At 41.9% G+C, this 20136-nt stretch overlaps 2 protein-coding genes across 4 annotated transcripts in view; both read left to right on the top strand.

Annotated features, from left to right (window-relative positions):
• Positions 1-7263, top strand: part of LOC134449463 (ubiquitin-conjugating enzyme E2 E2-like) — a 28317-nt gene extending 21054 nt beyond the window's left edge. Inside the window, exons 4-6 of the mRNA XM_063199417.1 lie at positions 156-288; positions 3606-3753; positions 5469-7263. Of these exons, the coding sequence (XP_063055487.1) occupies positions 156-288; positions 3606-3753; positions 5469-5566 (379 nt within the window). The 3' untranslated portion in view covers positions 5567-7263. The remainder of the gene's footprint in view (positions 1-155; positions 289-3605; positions 3754-5468) is intronic.
• A 5584-nt stretch (positions 7264-12847) lies between these two features.
• Positions 12848-19924, top strand: LOC134449466 (ubiquitin-conjugating enzyme E2 E1). 3 transcript variants are annotated; one of them, XM_063199420.1, is made up of 6 exons: positions 12848-13029; positions 13917-14107; positions 14217-14267; positions 16862-16994; positions 17844-17991; positions 19621-19924. In XM_063199420.1, exons 2-6 carry the CDS (start codon positions 14067-14069, stop codon positions 19716-19718), a joined length of 471 nt encoding a protein of 156 aa, XP_063055490.1. In that variant the 5' UTR covers positions 12848-13029; positions 13917-14066; the 3' UTR covers positions 19719-19924. The 3 variants fall into 3 exon arrangements, with proteins under 3 accessions (XP_063055490.1, XP_063055492.1, XP_063055491.1); XM_063199422.1 differs by having other exon boundaries at positions 12913-13019; XM_063199421.1 differs by lacking the exon at positions 12848-13029 and adding an exon at positions 13173-13282.
• The last annotated feature ends 212 nt before the right edge of the window (positions 19925-20136 follow it).

Genomic DNA, 20136 nt, shown 5'->3' on the forward strand with positions numbered 1-20136 from the left:
CTCGTGATATTGTGTTTGTGTAGAAATGCTCTCATCTTGCGTGGAACATGTTCTTCGGCTGTGAGGTAAACCGCCACCACCGTTGATGTTAAGTCTTTAGGTGGATGCTTAATGAGATTTTTCTTTTTTTCTTCTTTATTATCATCTGTCTGCAGTGCTGGTCCTAAAGGTGACAATATCTATGAGTGGCGGTCCACCATTTTGGGCCCCCCAGGATCTGTCTACGAGGGAGGGGTCTTCTTCCTGGACATCGCTTTCACCCCTGACTACCCCTTCAAACCACCAAAGGTGAGCCAGAAACTGTCCATCTGTCAAAGTTTTCTAGTCAGCTCAGACTGCATGTTAATCTCTGAGTTGACCGAAAAGTTAATAATGAAATAAAATCGTTAAAATAGTACTACTGATATCTATATTTTACAATAAGCACGCAGCCGTGGTCTAATGGTTAGGGAGATGGTCTTAAAACCAGATGGTTGTAGATTCTAATCCCACCCTTACCTCTCCCTACACCTCCATCCATGGCTGAAGTGCCCTTGACCAAGGCACGTAACCCCACAGGGACTGTAACTGATACCCTAAATAACTGTAAGTCGCTTTGGATAAAAGCGTCAGCTAAGTAATGTAATGTATCTGTTCAGTTAAAGATAATGGTAGTCATGTTTTTATTAATCCAAAGGGAAATCAAGGAATCAAAGGAAATGGTAGATAGTTTATTATTATGACATTGATGTCTTCATCTTCAAGACTTCATCTTACAATGTTGCTCCAAATTGTCACAATGTGCACCATTTTACAGCTTTTGCTGTAATTCATACATATAGGTATACCTGTATGAAGTATTGGTAAGGGCTTCTTGACGTGACGTCTATAATGTATACTTTATGTACTACAATATCTCCTCCTCTCTGAAGAATTCAACAACTATTTCTCCTCACTCATTCCCCTGACAACACAACAGCTATTTTCTCCTTATAACACCTGGAAGACATCGACACCCTTATTACGCATTTTCTCAGCTCTTCTTTAACTCCCATGCTTTTTCATAGAGGACAGATTTAATTCACATTCGCACACTGATGCTCAATCGTTTTTCCTCACATGCAAGTCTCTTTGGATTCAACTGTCTGCCAGATGAGTGCCTCTAAATGTAAAGGGTATGTTGTTCACCCAACTAGATCCAGACTTCCTCCTGTAGCACTCTTCAGCATAGCTTAGTGTCCTTGCATTTGCCACTATACTCAGAACATTTCCTGTGGAATTAGTGAGGTACCCTTGTAGGCAGTTAATCATTAGCCTATATTTTTGGTTCAGCTTCTTTCCCTCTTCCCGATCCTATATAATACATACTCTAAGTCCTCCAATCTCTTAATTTTTCATGGGAAATTTGTAGTGCTGTGTGCTATTTTATTGTGTGTTTCAATTTGGTTTATCTTTTTAAAAAAATAGCGTATGCTTTGTCACAAAATGATTTATCTTTATACACAGTATTGTATAGTATATACATGTAATATGCACTGTTTCAACTTCCAGCGTAAGATGACCCGGTGAAACCTGTATCACTTGTTTGACGTAGTAGCGGAGTAACATAGAAATATCATGGAGAACAGCAGTTCCCCTTTCTTCCGAGCAGAAAAAGGGAACTATTCTGGCACCAATTAGGGTGCCGTAGGTTTAATGTGTCCAAAGAATGCCAGGGCCCATTAAAAGTTTCCGCAGGAAGGTCAGGGTCACTCCGCCACATGGAAGCCTCTGGTTGGAGGAAGTCAGTTTCAGATGTCAAAGTGAAAGACACACACAGACACACAGACACACAGACACACAGACACACAGACACACAGACACACACACACACACACACACACACACACACACACACTCTCACTCTTTTTTTCTGTCTGTCTGTCTGTCTTTCTCTCTCTTTCTCTCTCTCTCTCTGTTTCTTGCCTTTGGTGATTTTTTTCCCTTGCAATCGTTTATTTTGGGTTTAAGTATATGAGACACAGATCAAAATGTTAAATGACCAATTTCATCTTGGCTGAAGCAAAAATGACAATTTACATGAGCAAAAAGAACAAAATGGTTAGCAGTCTGGACTGCAATGTGCTAAATGTTTTCTTTGGTTCAGTGAAATCTAGAATGTTGGTTGACTTTCTTTTCTATTAACACATGAAAGATCTGAACACCTTCATTAACAAGTGGTGTTATGGCGAGGTACTCTGTTCTGTGAGAGATGGGGAGGTGTAGACTTTTTTATTGACTTTCTTTTTTTGTTGACTTTATTTATTATTATTTATTCATGTATTCAATATTAGGTTTTATTCATTCATTATATCCTTTTTACCCAAAGGCTGATGGTTTTATAAATTATTTGCAATAAATGCACTAAAAGTCATACGTGTTACTCACTCACTCACTCACTCACACACACATACAGATGTTGCCGTTTATATCACATGAAGGCTGTGTACTGCAAATGTTATCCCGATGTGTGACTAGGGATGCTCTGGGAACACGGTTCATTCAGCTGGTGGTAATCTTTCTGCTTCTGTTTTTTTTCCTTGAGAAGCCCAGCTGCCACCTAGCTGCGATTTGGCAAACATCAGCTTTCCAGAAAGTCAGCGATTACGAAAGCACGGTGCTTATCTGTGACTCTAATCAGGGTGAGCCCAGGCGTGTTATCGCCACGGGGGCAGCGGGACTACTCGCTTTTTATTTCCCACTACACTGCTGCACCTCCTGATAACGCCAGTGACTTATCACAAGAGACTGATTAGCCATTTTAATGAATGGAATTAGGCATGTGCCATGTGTGCTGAAACAAAACAAGACAACACAAAACTTCTGGAACAATTAACCGAGAGCTAGACACCGATCCAGTTGGCACATCTGTTCCACAGACATTGTTTATTCACGGCTCAAGTGATAAAGACATGTGACAAAGTGATAAAGTGTTTGGTGGGTAATGTGCTGAGTTGAGACAACTATCAGCAGGTTTAGGTCATTATGCCTTGAGGCTGTACTGGAAGTTATTTTGAGAGGATGAAATCTCCAAAGAATGTTGTGGTTCGTAGAAGAGAATACATTATCTGCATGAAATGACGCCTCCACTTGGTGAAAAAGAATCTGCAGTACTACAAGGGAAATGACAGAAATATGCTTCCTCTTTCTATTTAAGTTAGTGTACTCGGCCTATCTACGTGTGTATCATCTTTAAACTCACTTATTTCACCTCCTTAATTATGATATGGTTGTCCCGAATTTAAATTGAATGAATTTAAGCAATAAGCCATGAGAGGCTGTGTGTCTGTGCTGGATTTAGAGTGGCTAAGGGGGGTGAGGCTTGACATGAAGCCTGACTTTCAAGGGGTTAAGAGCTTAAAGCATGTACAGGTACCGTGGATTAGCATTGTATCAACCCCATCTAGTATTTCTCTCCTCTCATTTCCTCCATCTTCAACTGTATTAAGTTAATCCTCAATCCTCTAGTTTTCAGAATTATATTATCTGAATAATATCAGAGAATGCATATCTTGTGTCATGAAATGATCACTTCCAAATTATTGTTAATCATGGTGACTTCTGTTTTTCTCGTCTCCTTTCTGTAGGTCACCTTCCGCACGAGGATCTACCACTGCAACATCAACAGCCAGGGTGTCATCTGCCTGGACATCCTGAAGGACAACTGGAGTCCGGCGCTCACCATCTCCAAGGTCCTCCTGTCCATCTGCTCCCTGCTCACAGACTGCAACCCAGGTGAGGGCTCTTTACAAGGAGGGGGTGGTGGGGGCCAGACGTCATGGTGTGGGGGGACGGACGTCATGGTGTGCTGACCTCCGAGAATTTTTCCAGCAGTATAATCCTTACGGCCCCTAAAGCTGTTTTAAAAAAAGCACCATAAAACAAATGATATCTTTCCATTACAAGAAGAAAACCAAACAAAATCCCATAACATACCACAACACTGGCTTTGAATAGAGGAAGTGGAGGAGAAAGTAAGAGCCCCCGCAGTGTGCTTGCACTGCCAAAGGCTTGTTGGCGGGAAGTTTTCACAGTAAAAAAAAACAGAAGATTTCACAGTAAAGCAGCCACAGAAGCACTTTTTCTGCTGCTGCAAGTGTGATCGCTGCACTCTATCACCACACACAATAAAAAAGGAAGAGTGTAGAGAAGACGGTCTTAATGAATTGCATTAGATAATACGGCCCATCAGCACCACCATGCAGAGATAAACAGTATAGTCCCTATAGTGTAAGGACACCTGGACGCTGGCCAGACCAAGTCATGTGTCTTCACTGGTCTGCACAAAAAATGTCTTGTGTGCCTTTTTTGTTGTTGTACAGAAAAATGCTCATCTGCGTATATTCAACTACTGGTGGGGGCTTGGGCGCATAAAACAAAGGGACGTATCTTACTGATTGTGAGTGCCAAGTAGTTGGATCGAAAAGCAGATATCATAACAAAGCAACTGAAAAGGAAAAAAATGTTTTTGCAAGGGAGTTCTGAGGTCCTATGGATACCCCAAGGCTTAACTGTGCCTGGTCAGTTATGGGTCTTGATGTTAAAGCAGAACTTTGGCAAATTTGAGTTCAATATGTCTGTATCCCAAAAAAAAAAAAAACCTGTCATGTTGCCAGTTTGGGGGAAAGGCGTTGGCTGCGTTCGAGACTCATGTCTCAGCATAAGTTACAGAATAAGTGACATACAGTTGCCTTGCCTCGAAATTAACATTTGCCCTGATGGTCCGTCTTTTTAGCTGCCTGGCCACTCTCATTGTTCTCATGAATGATCCACCAGTGTAACTCTTTCGCTTCAGATAGATCGTATACAAACTGGCCAATGTAGGTTGTTGGTTGAACGCTGGCCTTTCAATATCTTTTTACTGACCATGTGACCACTCTAAAAGTAATACAAGCGTAGTTGTGCAACGTCCTCATTCATTACGTGCTCCAAACTGTCCCATTTCCATAAGACGCCCCACAGAGGCATAAGGCACCATGGCATAAGAGGGGGCCATATCACCAATCAGCCGTCGTCAGATTACATGGAGGACGTGCATCAAAATAGGACGCGCTGTATCTAAGGAAGTGCTGGCTTACTAAGAATCACAGAGACTTCAGGTCAGGACCAGTGAGTCATTCATGACCTGTTTGACTCACATGGACTATTTATAACACGGTAAAGGGGATGTGAGGTGATAGATGTAAAAAAGTCAGATTTTGAGTAACGATTTGTGGTCAATTTGGGGTAATGGGGGGTTGACATGTAGTAACGCCATTGACAAAATTTGAAAATAAATACGCAATGCATGTGAAAACACGTAAAAATGTGTGTCGTAAATAAATCAAATGACTAAATGCACAAAGAAAAGCATTTCAAAAGAATTTATCACACAATGAATCCCATAATATCATATATATTCTTCTGACTTCGTACATGTCTAATTTTGTGTTTTGTTGCTCCAATTCCAGCTGACCCTCTTGTCGGAAGCATCGCCACGCAGTATTTGACAAACAGAACAGAGCACGACAGAATAGCAAAACAGTGGACGAAGAGATACGCCACATAGATCTTGCTCCAGATGCTCCTGCGGCCACCCCGTTTCTTTCCTCAACACCTCAGCCCCATCCCAAAACTCTCCGTCGCCCAACCCCCTCCCCTCCCCTCCCTTCCCCTCCTGACCTCCTTCTGTATCTCTCTCTCTCTCTACCTCTGTCCCCTCTTGGTCAAAGCACACTCCCTGGGTAGAAGTCAAACTAGTCCCTCCTGTCCTCTCCTGTTGCTTGTGGCATCTTGCCTCAATTGTCACCCCACCTCCATGAGGAAAACAATGAGGTTTCCCCTCTGTCAACGTAGGCAGAGCAACTTTAGCTGGGGGGATTTATCCATTTGACATCCCGATTGTTAATGAGATCATGTCTTTTGAATTGGGCTTTTGCGGGATATTGCATAAAGCTTTGACCATTGATGACATCGAGCCACGTGTCACAAGACCACAAGTTACTGAAAAGGATGGGAGGAACTAGTTTGAGTTTCAACCCCCAAGTGCAGCCCACCTCCCCCACCCCCACCCCTGGGCCTCTCCCTCTTTGACCTCTGTTGACCTTTCTGTGAAGAGAACTGTTCTTTTTTTGTTCCTTGTTGACTTGAAAGCTTCTTTTTATACAAAGAGTAGTTTTGGGATTTTATTTTCCGATTATCTGAATGTTGGAGTTACCCTTGGAGAGGGGGAGTAAAACTACAAAAAATAATAATTATTGCCCCTCGATTTAATGTATCTATATCTCTTTTTGCTTTTTAAAGTGTACTTTGTAAAATGTTCTGTTTATCTACGATAAAAGTGTCTCATATTAATCCAGAAAACCAATGTGTTTTTTTATTTGTCACAATGTATGAAATGAATGGCATTGGCATCAGTTCTACCAGTGTTCATACTCACCGATTTTGGCTTGCCAGAGGGTTGACATCATGAAATTCCCTGATGATGTTTTCGCACTATAGCCCAAATCTACTCACAACAGACAACTGGCTCAACTCTCTACCTACTCACCTACCGGTAGGGTATTCTAAGAACATGGTGAAGTGGTAAACTTTGACCTACAGGAAGTGGTAACATTGCTAATAGATGGCCCACAATGAGGACTTCTACGCTCTTCTATTAGATGATTTACCACTACCTCATTGTTGACTCAACCTGGTTTACTACTAAGCCAGGTTCTCGGAATACCTCCGGGCAGGGTGCGATTTGTTGAAGAACCAGAAGGGGGGATAAGTTTCAGATTTTAAGCATTATAAATGGAGTAACATACTGCAAATATTCAAATCCTGTAGGAAAATTGGAGGTATTAAAACCAGAAGGGGGGACAATCCCCCCCATCCCCCCCTACAAATCGCACCCTTCCTCCGGGAAATCTTACACACAAAGTGCACACTTTTCTGGAACAAGTGCATATTATAGTTTATTTTGATTTTACCATGGTGGTTTTGTCTTTCTTTCTTTTCTTTTTTTAAATGGAGTTCTTTGCATGTACTATGGTGGAACAGCTTATTCTCCAGCGACTTCATTCTTTTTAATTGTTTTGTTTTGTATGTATTTTAAAACACGCGCTTAGTGCAGTCAACAGGTTAGACCTTCACCTGTTGGGGAAAAGTGACCATGTACATTTACATAATGTATTAGCAACTGGCCATCTCTGATCGTCTGGCAGAGGGGTTGTGCACTTGCTTTACTAAAAACACCCAATAAAACACTGTGGTTGAACTGTAGTTTGCAATGATTGTGCATTTCTTTGTGAAATTGAACGCACATTGCAGGCAAGATGTGGAAAGACACCATTGGATTAAAAAAAGAAACTTTAAAAAAAAAATGTTTTCCTCCAGACCATGTTAAAAATCCTCGAAACATAATGCCATTATACCTGTGTTTCCCTATTTTCTTCAAGGCATGTAGATGTTTGCTTGTAGAGAGACTTGCTCGCCCTACGCAAAAAGAAAAGTGTATTAAAGTGTAGAGTTAGTATACTGTTTTTGTACTACAGTGTACTATGAGTATACTTACTTTTATAATTCCAGTGTTCAGACAGTTTAAAATTCTTGGATTGTGTATTATTGATGATGAAGTGAATGTGAATTGGTATGGTGCTTGTAATTAATACCCTGTAATGTAGAATGCTTTAGATTACATTGTTAAAATGTAAATAATGTAATGTGCTTGTGTACCCATTAAGTGTAGATGTTAATGTAATGTGCTTGTGTACCCATTAAGTGTAGATGTTAATGTAATGTAAAGTAGTGTACAAATTAAGTGTACTCAAATTATAGTTTATTAGGGTACATTAGGGTGATGCCAGCGTAACGTCATAAGTATGACATCACATTGTAGTGTCATACCGGTCATCAGTCTTCATTTCAGTGGGGTTGACTATGGCAATAGCCTTTTCACAGATATCCCAAAAAGACCATCAAACAGCTTCAACTAATCCAAAATGCAGCAGCAAGGGCTCTTAAGAGAATAAAAAATGACTGACCACATTACTTAAAGGGACACTGTGAAAGATTATTAGTTGTTTATTTCCAGAATTCATGCTGCCCATTCACTAATGTTACCTTTTTCATGAATACTTACCACCACCATCAAATTCTAAGTATTCATTATGACTGGAAAAATTGCACTTTTCATACATGAAAAGGGGGATCTTCTCCATGGTCCGCCATTTTGAATTTCCAAAAATAGCCATTTTTAGCTGCAAAAATGACTGTATTTGGGCCATACTAGAAAATATTAGTTTATTACTTAGTACACTTTCATGAAAAGATCACATTTGGCAATAGGCAGCCCCGTTTCAATGAGCAGCATAGTTGCAGTACCTTTTTTGATATTTTCCTGCACAGTGTCCCTTTAAGTTTTGAGATCACACTGCATTGGCCCCCATTGAGCTACTGAATTGACTTCAAGTCAAGTCAGCTTTTATTGTCTTTTTCTTCATATGCACAACTCATAGCCTACAAGGAAAATGAAATGACGTTTTCTCTCTATACCATGCCAGGACATAGACATACACAAGACTGACATTTTACAGACTGACATAAAGTGCAAGACAGGACAGGTAACAGTGATGGACTGGTAACAATAAGTGATCAATAATAAATACAGTACAAATGAACATTTAACATTCAACATTGAACATGTAAACAGAAGATAACATAACATAACCTCTTGTGTTTAAATCATTGAATGGCATGGGACCCAACTACGTACCTACTGGATAGGTTTCAGCTGCCTGTATGCACCAACTACTCGGTCACTAAGATCAATGGAGAAAAACTTGTTGGCAATAACTGACAAATGTCATAACAAAGTGAGGAGAGGCAGCCTTAAGTTGCTACGCTGTAAAGCTTTGGAACCAGCTTCCAGACGATGTAAAAAGTTGTATGATAGGCCATCATTTTAGAGTAGGCTAGGGGGTATGTAGGGGATTAAGTGGTGCATCGCCCTAATCATACTATGAGTGGGCTTGTTCTGCCTGCGAGGACCTAGGTTCAAGTCTGGCCGGGGTAATTTTATTTCCCAACCTACTCTCTTTTTACTCTGTTCTTGTCTCCTGTCGTGATCTTCACTAACTAAAGAGTATAGGCTAGGTATAAATATACAACCAGATTTTGCACCCAGTCTGATTTGGCCCATAAATGGATTAGGAGATCTAAATGTGTTGATAATGAGGGAACAGCACTAAGAAATGTTTGCCCCACACCACTGGCTTTGTGTGAGCAACTGGGTCATAGACAGTGGGCTTTGATGATCAGTTGTTTGACACCACAGGTTTGCCACTCACATACACTTTTTAAACAGGAAATTGCATTTCTGCTTTCACCAATTTAACACCAAACAGGAACCAGTGGGTGCTCACTGAATACACCTAGAAGACATTGAAGACATTGGGAGCCGGGCAATATATTAGGCAGTGTTGGATTTTCCAGCTACCCTACCACCGTGTAAGCTGGATCCGGAGGCACCCAAAGGAGTAGAGCCGACAACTTGAAATTCAGTCCAAATTAAAAGATTATTTATTGATCTAATACATACAAATTACTAAGCGAACACAGAGTGTATAAAGCATAAAATACAGAAGCCAAAATACAGAGCTCTGGGTTCAACTTAGAACACAGAGCCCCAGGTTCAAAGATGAACACTGGATTTCCCTAAAACCTAATGATTATATAGTAACATACTTTCACAACATAACATACTAAAATATGTAAACAAAATAGTCTCTGTGTGTGCAACTGGAATCATCCAGATCTTCTTATCTTGTCACGCGCATCCCAAGGTCTTCACGTCATTACCTGTTGGTCATTAGTTTAACACTCACATGTCCATACATGTCACGACAAACGACATTGACAAACACCCATCCATACCACACAGGCCCAGTCTTCTTTCAGCATCCCAGGATGGCCATGTACAAACACACTCATACACACAGACACACACATTGTCACATATAATAGAAGTCGCCGGTCCATTCCTCCTGGTTCTAGAAAAGGGACAAAGATGTTAGGGTTATACATGCTCTCACACACACACTTCCGGTCATCCTTCACGTGTTCACATGCCCCTGCTCCTCTGCCTGGCACTGCACCACGTGTCCTTGGAGACGATGTTCCTATGTCCAACAGGTCACTTGTCACCGTCCCCACTAGCTTGTGCTGGTTCCATCCTCTGACTTGTATTTTGCATGAAAGGACATCATAACAACATTCTTTAGCCACGAGCATGTGACACCTCTTCGCACCAAGGCCATAGCCCACCACCTCGACAGTGCATATTCCGTCATAGAATGTAGGGGTGATGTTAACATAACTCGTGCCGGCATACCAATGGATCATCATCATACAATATTCAAGATTAACACAGTTAAAACCGGTACTCGCACATCTTCCAGCTAGAACCAGTCTGTTACAGCCAACCAGGTGGGAGCGTATCGATGTTCCCACGCCCCATTGGTCCCACGCCCCATTGTTGCCACGCCCCATTGGTCCCACAGCCCACTGGTCCCACAGCCCATTGGTCCCACAGCCCATTGGTCCGACAATGCTTTTTTATTTACATTTTTAGGCCCATTGGTCCCACAGACCATTAGTCCCACAGCCCAGTGGTCCCACATCACAAAGACTTTTAACATTATTTTTTAGGCCCATTGGTCCCACAGCCTAATGGTCCCCCAGCTTAGGCCTGAGGCCTATATGTTCTACAACTCAATATACCCACATTTCTGAGTAAACTAATAACAAACAAGGTGTAAAGACATTTAACCCTTTACAGTGTGGCCTACACCTACAACTGCACTGCTACTACTAATAATAACAATATGTCTTTGATGGCTACTCAAATTGGCTTTACACAATAAAAAGTGGCCCATAAAATATCATCACAGTCGGGGGTGGCACACGCGGTTAGGGCGTCAGACTTGCATCCCAGAGGTTGCCGGTTCGACTCCCGACCCGCCAGGTTGGTGGGGGGAGTAATCAACCAGTGCTCTCCCCCATCCTCCTCCATGACTGAGGTACCCTGAGCATGGTACCGTCCCACCGCACTGCTCCCCATGGGGCGCCACTGAGGGCTGCCCCCTTGCACGGGTGAGTAGTAGTAGAGTAGAGTAACTTTATTGATCCCCAGGGGGAAATTCAGGTAATTCATTGCATAAATGCAATTTCGTTGTGTGCAGTGTGCAGTGTTCACTTGTGTGCTGTGGAGTGCTGTGTCACAATGACAATGGGAGTTGGAGTTTCCCCAATGGGCTTTCGCTTTCACTTGAACAGGGTCATTCAAGGCCCAGTGGTAAGCTGCCATAAAATAAAATCTATTTATAGGATATATGTGTTCTTAAAGTAGTTGAGGAACATTCCTGGGACTAAATGTGAATCATTTCTTAGAAATATGGGAACACGAAGCAGCAGGAATATGCTGTGTTATCAATGGACCTAAAGAATAATGTTAAAAGTCTTTGTGATGTGAGACCCATGGGCTGTGGGACCAATGGGCTGTGGGACCAATGGGCCTAAAAATGAATTAAAAAGTCTTAGTGATGTGGGACCAATGGGCTGTGGGACCATTGGGCCTAATTTTGAAAAAAAAAAAGTCTTAGCAATGTGGGACCAATGGGCTGTGGGAACATAGAGTTGACCCCAACGGGAGCGTACCTATGTTCCCACGCCCCATTGGTCCCACAACCCATTGGTCCCATTGGTCCCACAACCCATTGGTCCCACAGCCCATTGGTCCCACGTCACTAAGACTTTTTTTCATTTTTTAGGCCCATTGGTCCCACAGCCCATTGGTCCCACAGTCCATTGGTCCCACAGCCCATTTGTCCCACATTGCTTTTTTATTTGAATTTTTAGGCCCATTGGTCCCACAGCCCATTGAAGTGTTTGTGATGTGGGACCAATGGACTGTGGGACCAATGGGCTGTGGGACCAACAGATCAAAAAATAAGTTAAAAAATCTTAGTGATGTGGGACCAATGGGTTGTGGGACCAATGGGCTGTGGGACCATTGGGCCTAATTTTGAAAAAACGCAAAAGTCTTAGCAATGTGGGACCAATGGGCTGTGGGACCAATGGGCCGTGGGAACATTGGGCTGACCCCGACCCCAACCAGGTCATGGTGACCTCCTGGTATCTTTCTAGCCTACAGCTGCCTCAAGGCCCTCTGCCTCGACACAGCCTGAAGATGGTTCAGTGTCTTAATCCCCCAAATGAAAAGACTCCCTCTCTTGCGGTCCCATAGTTTATGCTTACTTTACTCAAAATCCACACATTGTAACAACCCCACATTATTTCCCCTCTATACATTATAAAACACATAAATGTAATTACCTGATTGAACAGCTAACACTAAATATGAACATGTGATTAGTTTAAAACATAAAGGCCATTGGCTTTATTGAAATATTAATAAATGGTTTATCTTAATTATCAGATGAGGTCACATTTAGGCCTACTGTTTTGTTCTCACTCGGTATATGAAATCAACAGCAGCTAGAACTATGAAATGCTGCAAACTAGATCTACTTTTATCACACACTGAACATGTGGCTGCCTATGCTGTGAAACAGTTTTTTTTTTTTTTTTTAATAAATGGCAGGCAGTGTGACATTGTTTATTTTCTTCTTTTTTTATAGAGAGCAAAATCTTTATTCTAGGCCTAGCCCAGTGGGTCCAACCCAGTTGGGAGGTAGGCCTATTTTCACACCAGTTTCCCTGTCTTTAAAGCACATATGAAATATGGATTAAATAACCTTGTCTTCCATTTTACACTAAAGGAAAGGAATGTAATTACGGTAGTCTGCAAAACCACTCATCAAAACGGACCTAGCTGCCTTTGGTCTTCTCATCCACACACTGCTCTAGTGCTAGTCCGCCGCCTACTACTGCAATAGGCACTTCCGCCCTCAACAACAAGCCAGAGGATTGCGGAGCCAAGCCAAGCAATCTACACCGTTCCATAACCATTGCACAAGGTAATTAAAGGTAAGTCAACACGGAAAAGTGAGTTTCTTTACGTGTATATCGCAATAGACACGTCTCCAAGTTCCTTTCTCTTCTCGCCACGGGCCTTTCTCATTGTCAAATCTGGTTTAAAAACCCAACAATGTACAGAAGCTAGTCACCACACAACAAAAAAGTCGACAGCGAACGACTCCATAGCTACCATTCGGTGCCTGGCTAGGGCTGAAAACTGGTTAGCTGTCTGCGAGGTTACTGGCCTTGTCTGTGATATGTGGTGAGTGTCTTAACGCAAATTAAACACATTTGGCCTAACAATGATCATGGACATTTAGCGAAGCTATGCCCAGTGGTTATATACCTTCAGAGGGGGTTACACGTTTGTTTGCACAGATTGCAAAGGCTAATGTGAGTTTCGCTAGCTAGGTTGGGTGTCCACTAGTTAGTGGTTAGCCATGTTGGCAGCCAACCAGCATTGGTGAACATTAGCTTTGTACTTCTGTGAGTAGTTCACTAGTTCTAGCTCTATGCGTGAATTCGCTTTGCATTTGCGTGTGTCGCCGTGAAGTTCAAATTAGTTCTAGCGAAGAGGGACTGCGCCTTTCCATACTTTCAAATTGATGCTGTGTCAATCAATAAAACACTACGTGAGTGATTCATTTTGATTCCCATAGAGGAGACATTGTTATTGCTGGGTTAACTAACACATTTCATGGAGCTTCCAATTGCCAGCGGACAATTCCAAATGGGTTAATCACCAGTAAAAAAACATTCGCCAGTCATAGTTGGTGGAGAGCTCTATCTAGAATGGAGATGTGTTTGTCATTTTAACCTCGACACGACACATTTCTTTACACTGTTGTTGCATGCTGGCTGGTGTGTGTGTGTGTGTGTGTGTGTGTTATTTACAGGGGGCTGTGTAACGAATTAATCAACTGGTTTGGATTTGGACCTTTTCAAATACTGACTACAGTATTTGGCCAGAAGAGCTGTAGCCACAACAAACCATCTCACCTGCAATAACTGTAAACCCTCGGGAGGGGTTCAAGTGCAGAGCCAGTATGAGCAAGTCCTCCAAACTGGTGTCCACAAGTGCTAAAAGGTAATGATTTAACAGTCACCTCAAATGCTATTTGGAGCCAGTACACTTGTGTAAATTTAACTGATATTGGCATCATGGTTTAGATTTTGGTTTTTTTTATCTGTGACAGGATTCAGAAAGAGTTGGCAGACATAACACTGGACCCTCCACCAAATTGCAGGTAAGGTGTGGCGTGGTTCTTGTTTTGATAAATGAGGTGTTGACGTAACTCATCATGGCCATAGTGGTATCTCATGAATGCCTTCTACTTTGCCAATTCCAACCTCTGTGCCATTCCAGTACATGGAGTGTGTTGAAAATGAGAACGTGCAGGGGTCCTGAAGTCCTGGTGAATGTTACCAAAACTCTGAAAGTGTAGTCTCAAGACAACTTCAGAACTCAACCCTTACCACATTTTTCCAAGTCTATCTTCAAACAATCAGTTTACCAAGTGGTAATGTCCACACGTCTGTGTTGTTAACAGAAAGTAAAGGCCTATCGCACACCAGCTTTGAATTATTGTTGTACAGTTTTGATTGTCACCTGCATAATGCTGAAGCTGTACACAGTATATTAAGTATATTACTGTATTCAGCCTTAAGGCCCATTTATGCCTTACTTTCCGTATGTAATTCTGTACGTACACGCCAACCCTCAACATGTGTTTTGGCATTGGATAGCACATGTAAACATTCCACACAAACCCATATCCCTCTCACACACAGGGTATGAACCGGGCGTAACTCTGTTTATCGCAAATGATTTAAAAGCCATACTTGCTAAGGGTTTCGTTTAAGGGTTTCGGTTTAAGTGTTAGTTACCGATCTACCTCTTCAAGCCAGACAGTGCTTCAATGAGTCATCAAGCTCAAGTTCAAGTTTACATAGCCATGTTAACAGTATAAAGTACAGTTGTTCGGAATGTTTTTTTGTGTGCTCACACATACAACAATACAGCTAATGGAGGGGGGGGGGGTTACATAGGATACATCGGATACATAGGGATAACAGGGGATACATAAATAAATAAACAGGGAATGACATACAACATTGGAGACATTGAAAAGTGCAATGGAATATTTAAAGTGCATGGGTTGGTACAGAATTTTAGGAGCAAGTAAGGGGAACTCACACACCTGGATGCTGATGCAATAGTGTACTTGTATAGCATGTTTAGAAAATAAATAAAAGTGCTACCCAAGTGAACAGTACAAACGTTTCGGTCCCAGTCAGACCGTCCTCAGTGCCTTGTACAGAATTTCGATTCGATTACGATTCGGGAGGTTTTCGATTCTACATTACACTTCTACTGAGAGCAAAGCACATTTTCCATCAGTCATGATGAGGCAATAGAAGCAGTCAGATACTGAACAGCATTTTATTGGCTGTTTTCTCTATCAGTCTTACAGTTTTCAATGCTTTGAAGTGCTTTTTACCTCCGCCAAGGAGGTAATGTTTTCGGTCTCGTTGGTTTGTCTGTTTGTCTGTCTGTCTGTTTGTCAGCAGCATAACTAAAAAAACTAATCAACAGATTTGGACGAAACTTTGTGGGGTTGTTGATAATGACCCAAGGAACAAGTGATTACATTCTGGCAGTGATCCGGATCTAGACGCCCCTAGTGACTAGAAATTGAATTGCGGGGACTCCACAAAAAGAAGGCAGAAAGACTTCGGGTGTAACAATGTTCTATTGAAGCAGCTTCCTTGGCGGAGGTTTACGCTCTCTGAGTGCTTCTAGTATTTAATTTAACATTCATTTGCTCCGGAAATATCCACAGAAGTAATTGAAACTTCAAAAAATATGCCGCATCGATTATGACACTTGCCGTATTGAATTGAATTACCCTGCCCCCGCATTGCGATGCATTGCCGAATCAATTATTGTTGACACCACTATGTGTCGTACATATTTTTGGGTTTTGTGAGTCAATCTGATGTTGAAACATTCATGCACACATCCCTGTGGATATACTTGCTCTGTTTATGATATGATTCTGATGTAATGTAAGACTGCATAATGAACAAATAGAAAAAGAAGTTCCCAAAAAAAACAATGTGGCAGAGAGGAGCCAACACATGGTGTTGTTGACTGCAATGGGCAAGCTTAATGCCACGTCTAACATGCACGTGCATATGCTCCACTCATTATGCATTATCCCACTGACCTAATTCAAGCAATGCGCTGCACATGTCAGTTTTTGCCTCAGTGGAAAACCGACAACCTGAGGCAATAGAGCACTTGGATTATTATATTAGGATAATGTTCTTGCATTATTTATGAAATTCCTGAAGTCATTTATGAAAATAGGGGAATTTTTGGTCGATCAGTGGGCTATGTCCTACAGAACAGACTTGACACACTGCCTTTGTGCTAGGCCTGGCTGGGTTTTGTGCTAAAGTAGTGCTGAGTTTAATCCTGTGAGATTATCAGTGCCAGAGCACTGTGGGACCTCCCCAAACCAGCCTCATATCTTGACATAGGAACCTTGGGCTACCTTACACTGCGGCTATAGAGTTTTTGCCTTATGTGATAAAGGATGTCTATTACCTGTGTTATTTGTGTCTTGAAATGTCCATGTGGGCATTATGTGTGTATTTGTAAGCTACTTGACACCTCAATATCCCCCTGGGGATCAATAAAGTTACTCTATAAGTCATGGAAATTAAGATGAAATGGGTATTATTGGTTATTTCAGGTTTAAGTCAGCTTTATTGTGAAAACCATACGCATATCATACTGCTATGACAGCTGTTTTTTATTATTATCTGTCTGCAGTGCTGGTCCTAAAGGTGACAACATCTATGAGTGGCGGTCCACCATTTTGGGGCCCCCAGGATCTGTCTACGAGGGAGGGGTCTTCTTCCTGGACATCGTGTTCACACCGGACTACCCCTTCAAACCACCAAAAGTACTTACAGCGGTCTCGTTTTTTAAAAGTTCTTTGCCCTATTCCGTCTTGCCCACTTTCGAGTTTTCTACCGTTGTCATTTTGTTTTCATTCAGCTGCATTTGTCATAATATAATATAACAAACAACACAGCAGCAGAGACTTTAAATAAGTCTTCTCGATGTGATATAACTACAACAAACTGCGTTGAAAAACAAAAAGGACAACAAATAGCTTGAAATACCATTCTAGAGATATCTTGACTAATGTGCTGCAATGACCCAATGTTACAAACAGAAGTTAGTAGACAAAAAGGCCAAACATGGTGTCCTCCCTTTTCACAAGCAGAATACGGTAAAATGAAGTTTCCTTTAATAAAAAGTCTTAATTGGGTTCTAGCATAGTTTTAAAAAGGAGGTATGACAGGTTTTCAGTGGAATTCACATGCATATGCTTTCGTATGAGTGGTCTGGTGATTGGTTGTTGTTTCGTCCAATAGCACACAGATTAAGATGAGAAGAAATTTAGTAGTTGGCTAGACTATCAACATCGTGCATAATCTCAGTATTATTATGATCAGGCTCCCTACACATGAACTGGGTCGTAGAGCACATGGATTAGGGTTTCTTGAAAGGATTGTTGGTGAACACGCCTACTTTCATCAATGTCTCTAAATATGCTCACTTCACAATGGTGTGCAATGGAGGTTTACAGTTGTTTGAAGATGGCATGTCTGATGTTCGACTGAGTTTCAGAATATTGTATTATCCAAAAACATCAAAGATTGCACATCTATCTTGTCATGAAATAATAACTTCCAAATTATTGTTAATCACGGTGACTTCTGTTTTTCTCGTCTCCTTTCTGTAGGTCACCTTCCGCACGAGGATCTACCATTGCAACATCAACAGCCAGGGCGTCATCTGCCTGGACATCCTGAAGGACAACTGGAGTCCGGCGCTCACCATCTCCAAGGTCCTCCTGTCCATCTGCTCCCTGCTCACAGACTGCAACCCAGGTGAGGGCCCTGACGGAACAAGTGTGCCATTGGCTTATGGCTCATTCTTTCAAAACTCGGCAATCAGAAACCACAACCTCTGTCTCGGGAAAGTGCGAGTACTGAGATCAGAGTTCTGAAATAAAAACTCGGAGCAGTTCGGTGTACTCCGATTTCATTAAACTCTACTGCGGCACTAACGGCGTCTGCTATGTGGCCACCCCGGGTTCGATTCCCAGCCCGGATCCTTTGCCAGCCCTTCCCCGTTTCTCCTCCACTATCCTGTCTCATGAAAAAGAAATAAAGGCTTGAAAAGCCCACAAAAATATTTGGGGAAAAAAACATTGGCACTTTCGGGTATTTGTATTGTCCCTAACTGTTGCAATAGCACAGATGTCGGGAGAACGAACTCTGGTCTACCGGCAACCGAGTTTCAAAACAATTAGCCATTAAACCTGCCTCAACCAAGTCATTGGAAATGCTTGATTTCCATTGGCTCTCATCCTGGGTAATATGAAATAAAATGGTGAGAGCAGCTTGGCCAGACCAAGTTGGTTGTGAAATTTTGGTGCAGTGTAATATTGATTATGGGTGGACCCTGGCTAATTATGGTGCGTCGGGATGACCCTTTAGACATAACACCCCTAGAGACCACACTGTACATTCATTACGCTCATTTGCGGTAGAATAACTGGAGCAACAATGATTTCTTAAACAACAATACACTCCAGCGTTATGGGCCCTGGTGCTGACTGAGTAGAGCTTGTGAATCGCATTGTTTTTTTTATCAGATTCACACAATAGCGAACATGGCCCATTACTATTACACGGCCATGCCGTCAATAAGTAATCATTTTAAAGCAGAGAAAATGTTTAACACTATGTTATGATCAAATGACCACAGAATATGTATCGCATCTAACATGTAGGCGCCAGCCATGGCTCAAACGGCTAGGGCACGGGCTGTTGTGTCGGATGCTCTGATTCGATTCTGACCCAAGGTTGTTTTCTGATCAAGATATCTTCCCTTTTTAAACAGACAACAGTGCTATGGAACTACAACACCAACAAATTGGTAGTCACTCAGGAGTGCTACTTGTTTGCAATGTGTCAGCCCATCACATTAAAGACTTTATTTTATTAAATCTAGCTGTGTACCTTTGGAAAACCTTGGCAAGACTTGCACAGCAATAACCGCAGAAGTTAAGTGTGACCATATTTTGAAGTAGCAGTGCTATGGGATGACCTTCCAGAATGTTTCAGTAGTGTTGGCCTTTTGAGTTATAAAGATAACCTGTTCGGCCAGGGCATCTGGCCAAAACAGGGATCACTTGATTTACTGGCCATCATTCAAACGTGACTTGTCCTTCAAGTCTTGTGTGGGTTTTTTTGTCCCATCATATTTTCCTGAGTCTAAGTGCTCTCTCTCCCTTGCAGTCCATTGGTTAGACTCTTGTTTGTATTGTTTGAGGGTATTGATATGAGGTGGCTTGGTGATTTGAGAAGGACTGAAAGTTTCAGAAGTTGAGAACTCAACAATAGTTAAAGCAGTAGTTTTAACCGCCTGAATGGATGCACTTTTTTTAGCACAACAGCACTCAGTATACAGAGGTTCTTGTTGGTTAATGAATTCAATTTGTTTTTCCGCAGCGGACCCCTTGGTGGGAAGCATCGCCACCCAGTACACAGCAAACAGAGCTGAACATGACAGAATAGCCAAACAGTGGACCAAGCGCTACGCCACATGACATGGACAAAGACTGTGCCTTTGACTGCTGCTCGAGAAACTCATGGACTGAGCTATTCTTCTTCCTTTGTGTGTGTGTTCTTCCTTTTTAGGATTTTATTTGAAAGGTGCGTGTGTGTGTGTGACGTGTGTCTATTCTTTGTCTTCTGCAATTTTAATTTATCTTTGCTATAACTGTGAATACAATAAAAAGCCACAAAAAACGTTTCAATGTATATGTATGTTATTTTGACTTGTCTGGCTGCTTATTCATTGAATTCAGTTGAATGTGGACTTTATGTAGCGTAGTGCAAAGTTTAAGTGAAGTTTGAGCAATCCCTGTCCCTAGTTTCTGCCCCGTGTACCGTATAGGCATTTTAGTTATTAAGAAAAGGTGTGGCCTTGTGTAGGTCTGATGTGGTTCTTATGTGAGGCTCCAC

The sequence above is a fragment of the Engraulis encrasicolus genome, chromosome 5 (genome assembly GCF_034702125.1).
Source record: "Engraulis encrasicolus isolate BLACKSEA-1 chromosome 5, IST_EnEncr_1.0, whole genome shotgun sequence".
In the NCBI taxonomy this organism is placed as follows: domain Eukaryota; kingdom Metazoa; phylum Chordata; class Actinopteri; order Clupeiformes; family Engraulidae; genus Engraulis; species Engraulis encrasicolus.

Excerpts from the sequence above, each read along its gene's own strand:
- LOC134449466 (XM_063199420.1), top strand. The coding sequence starts at position 14,067 with ATGAGCAAGTCCTCCAAACTGGTGTCCACAAGTGCTAAAAG. Across the intron at positions 14,108-14,216 it reads GTGTCCACAAGTGCTAAAAG|GATTCAGAAAGAGTTGGCAG; the intron begins GTAATGATTTAA and ends TATCTGTGACAG. Across the intron at positions 14,268-16,861 it reads GACCCTCCACCAAATTGCAG|TGCTGGTCCTAAAGGTGACA; the intron begins GTAAGGTGTGGC and ends ATCTGTCTGCAG.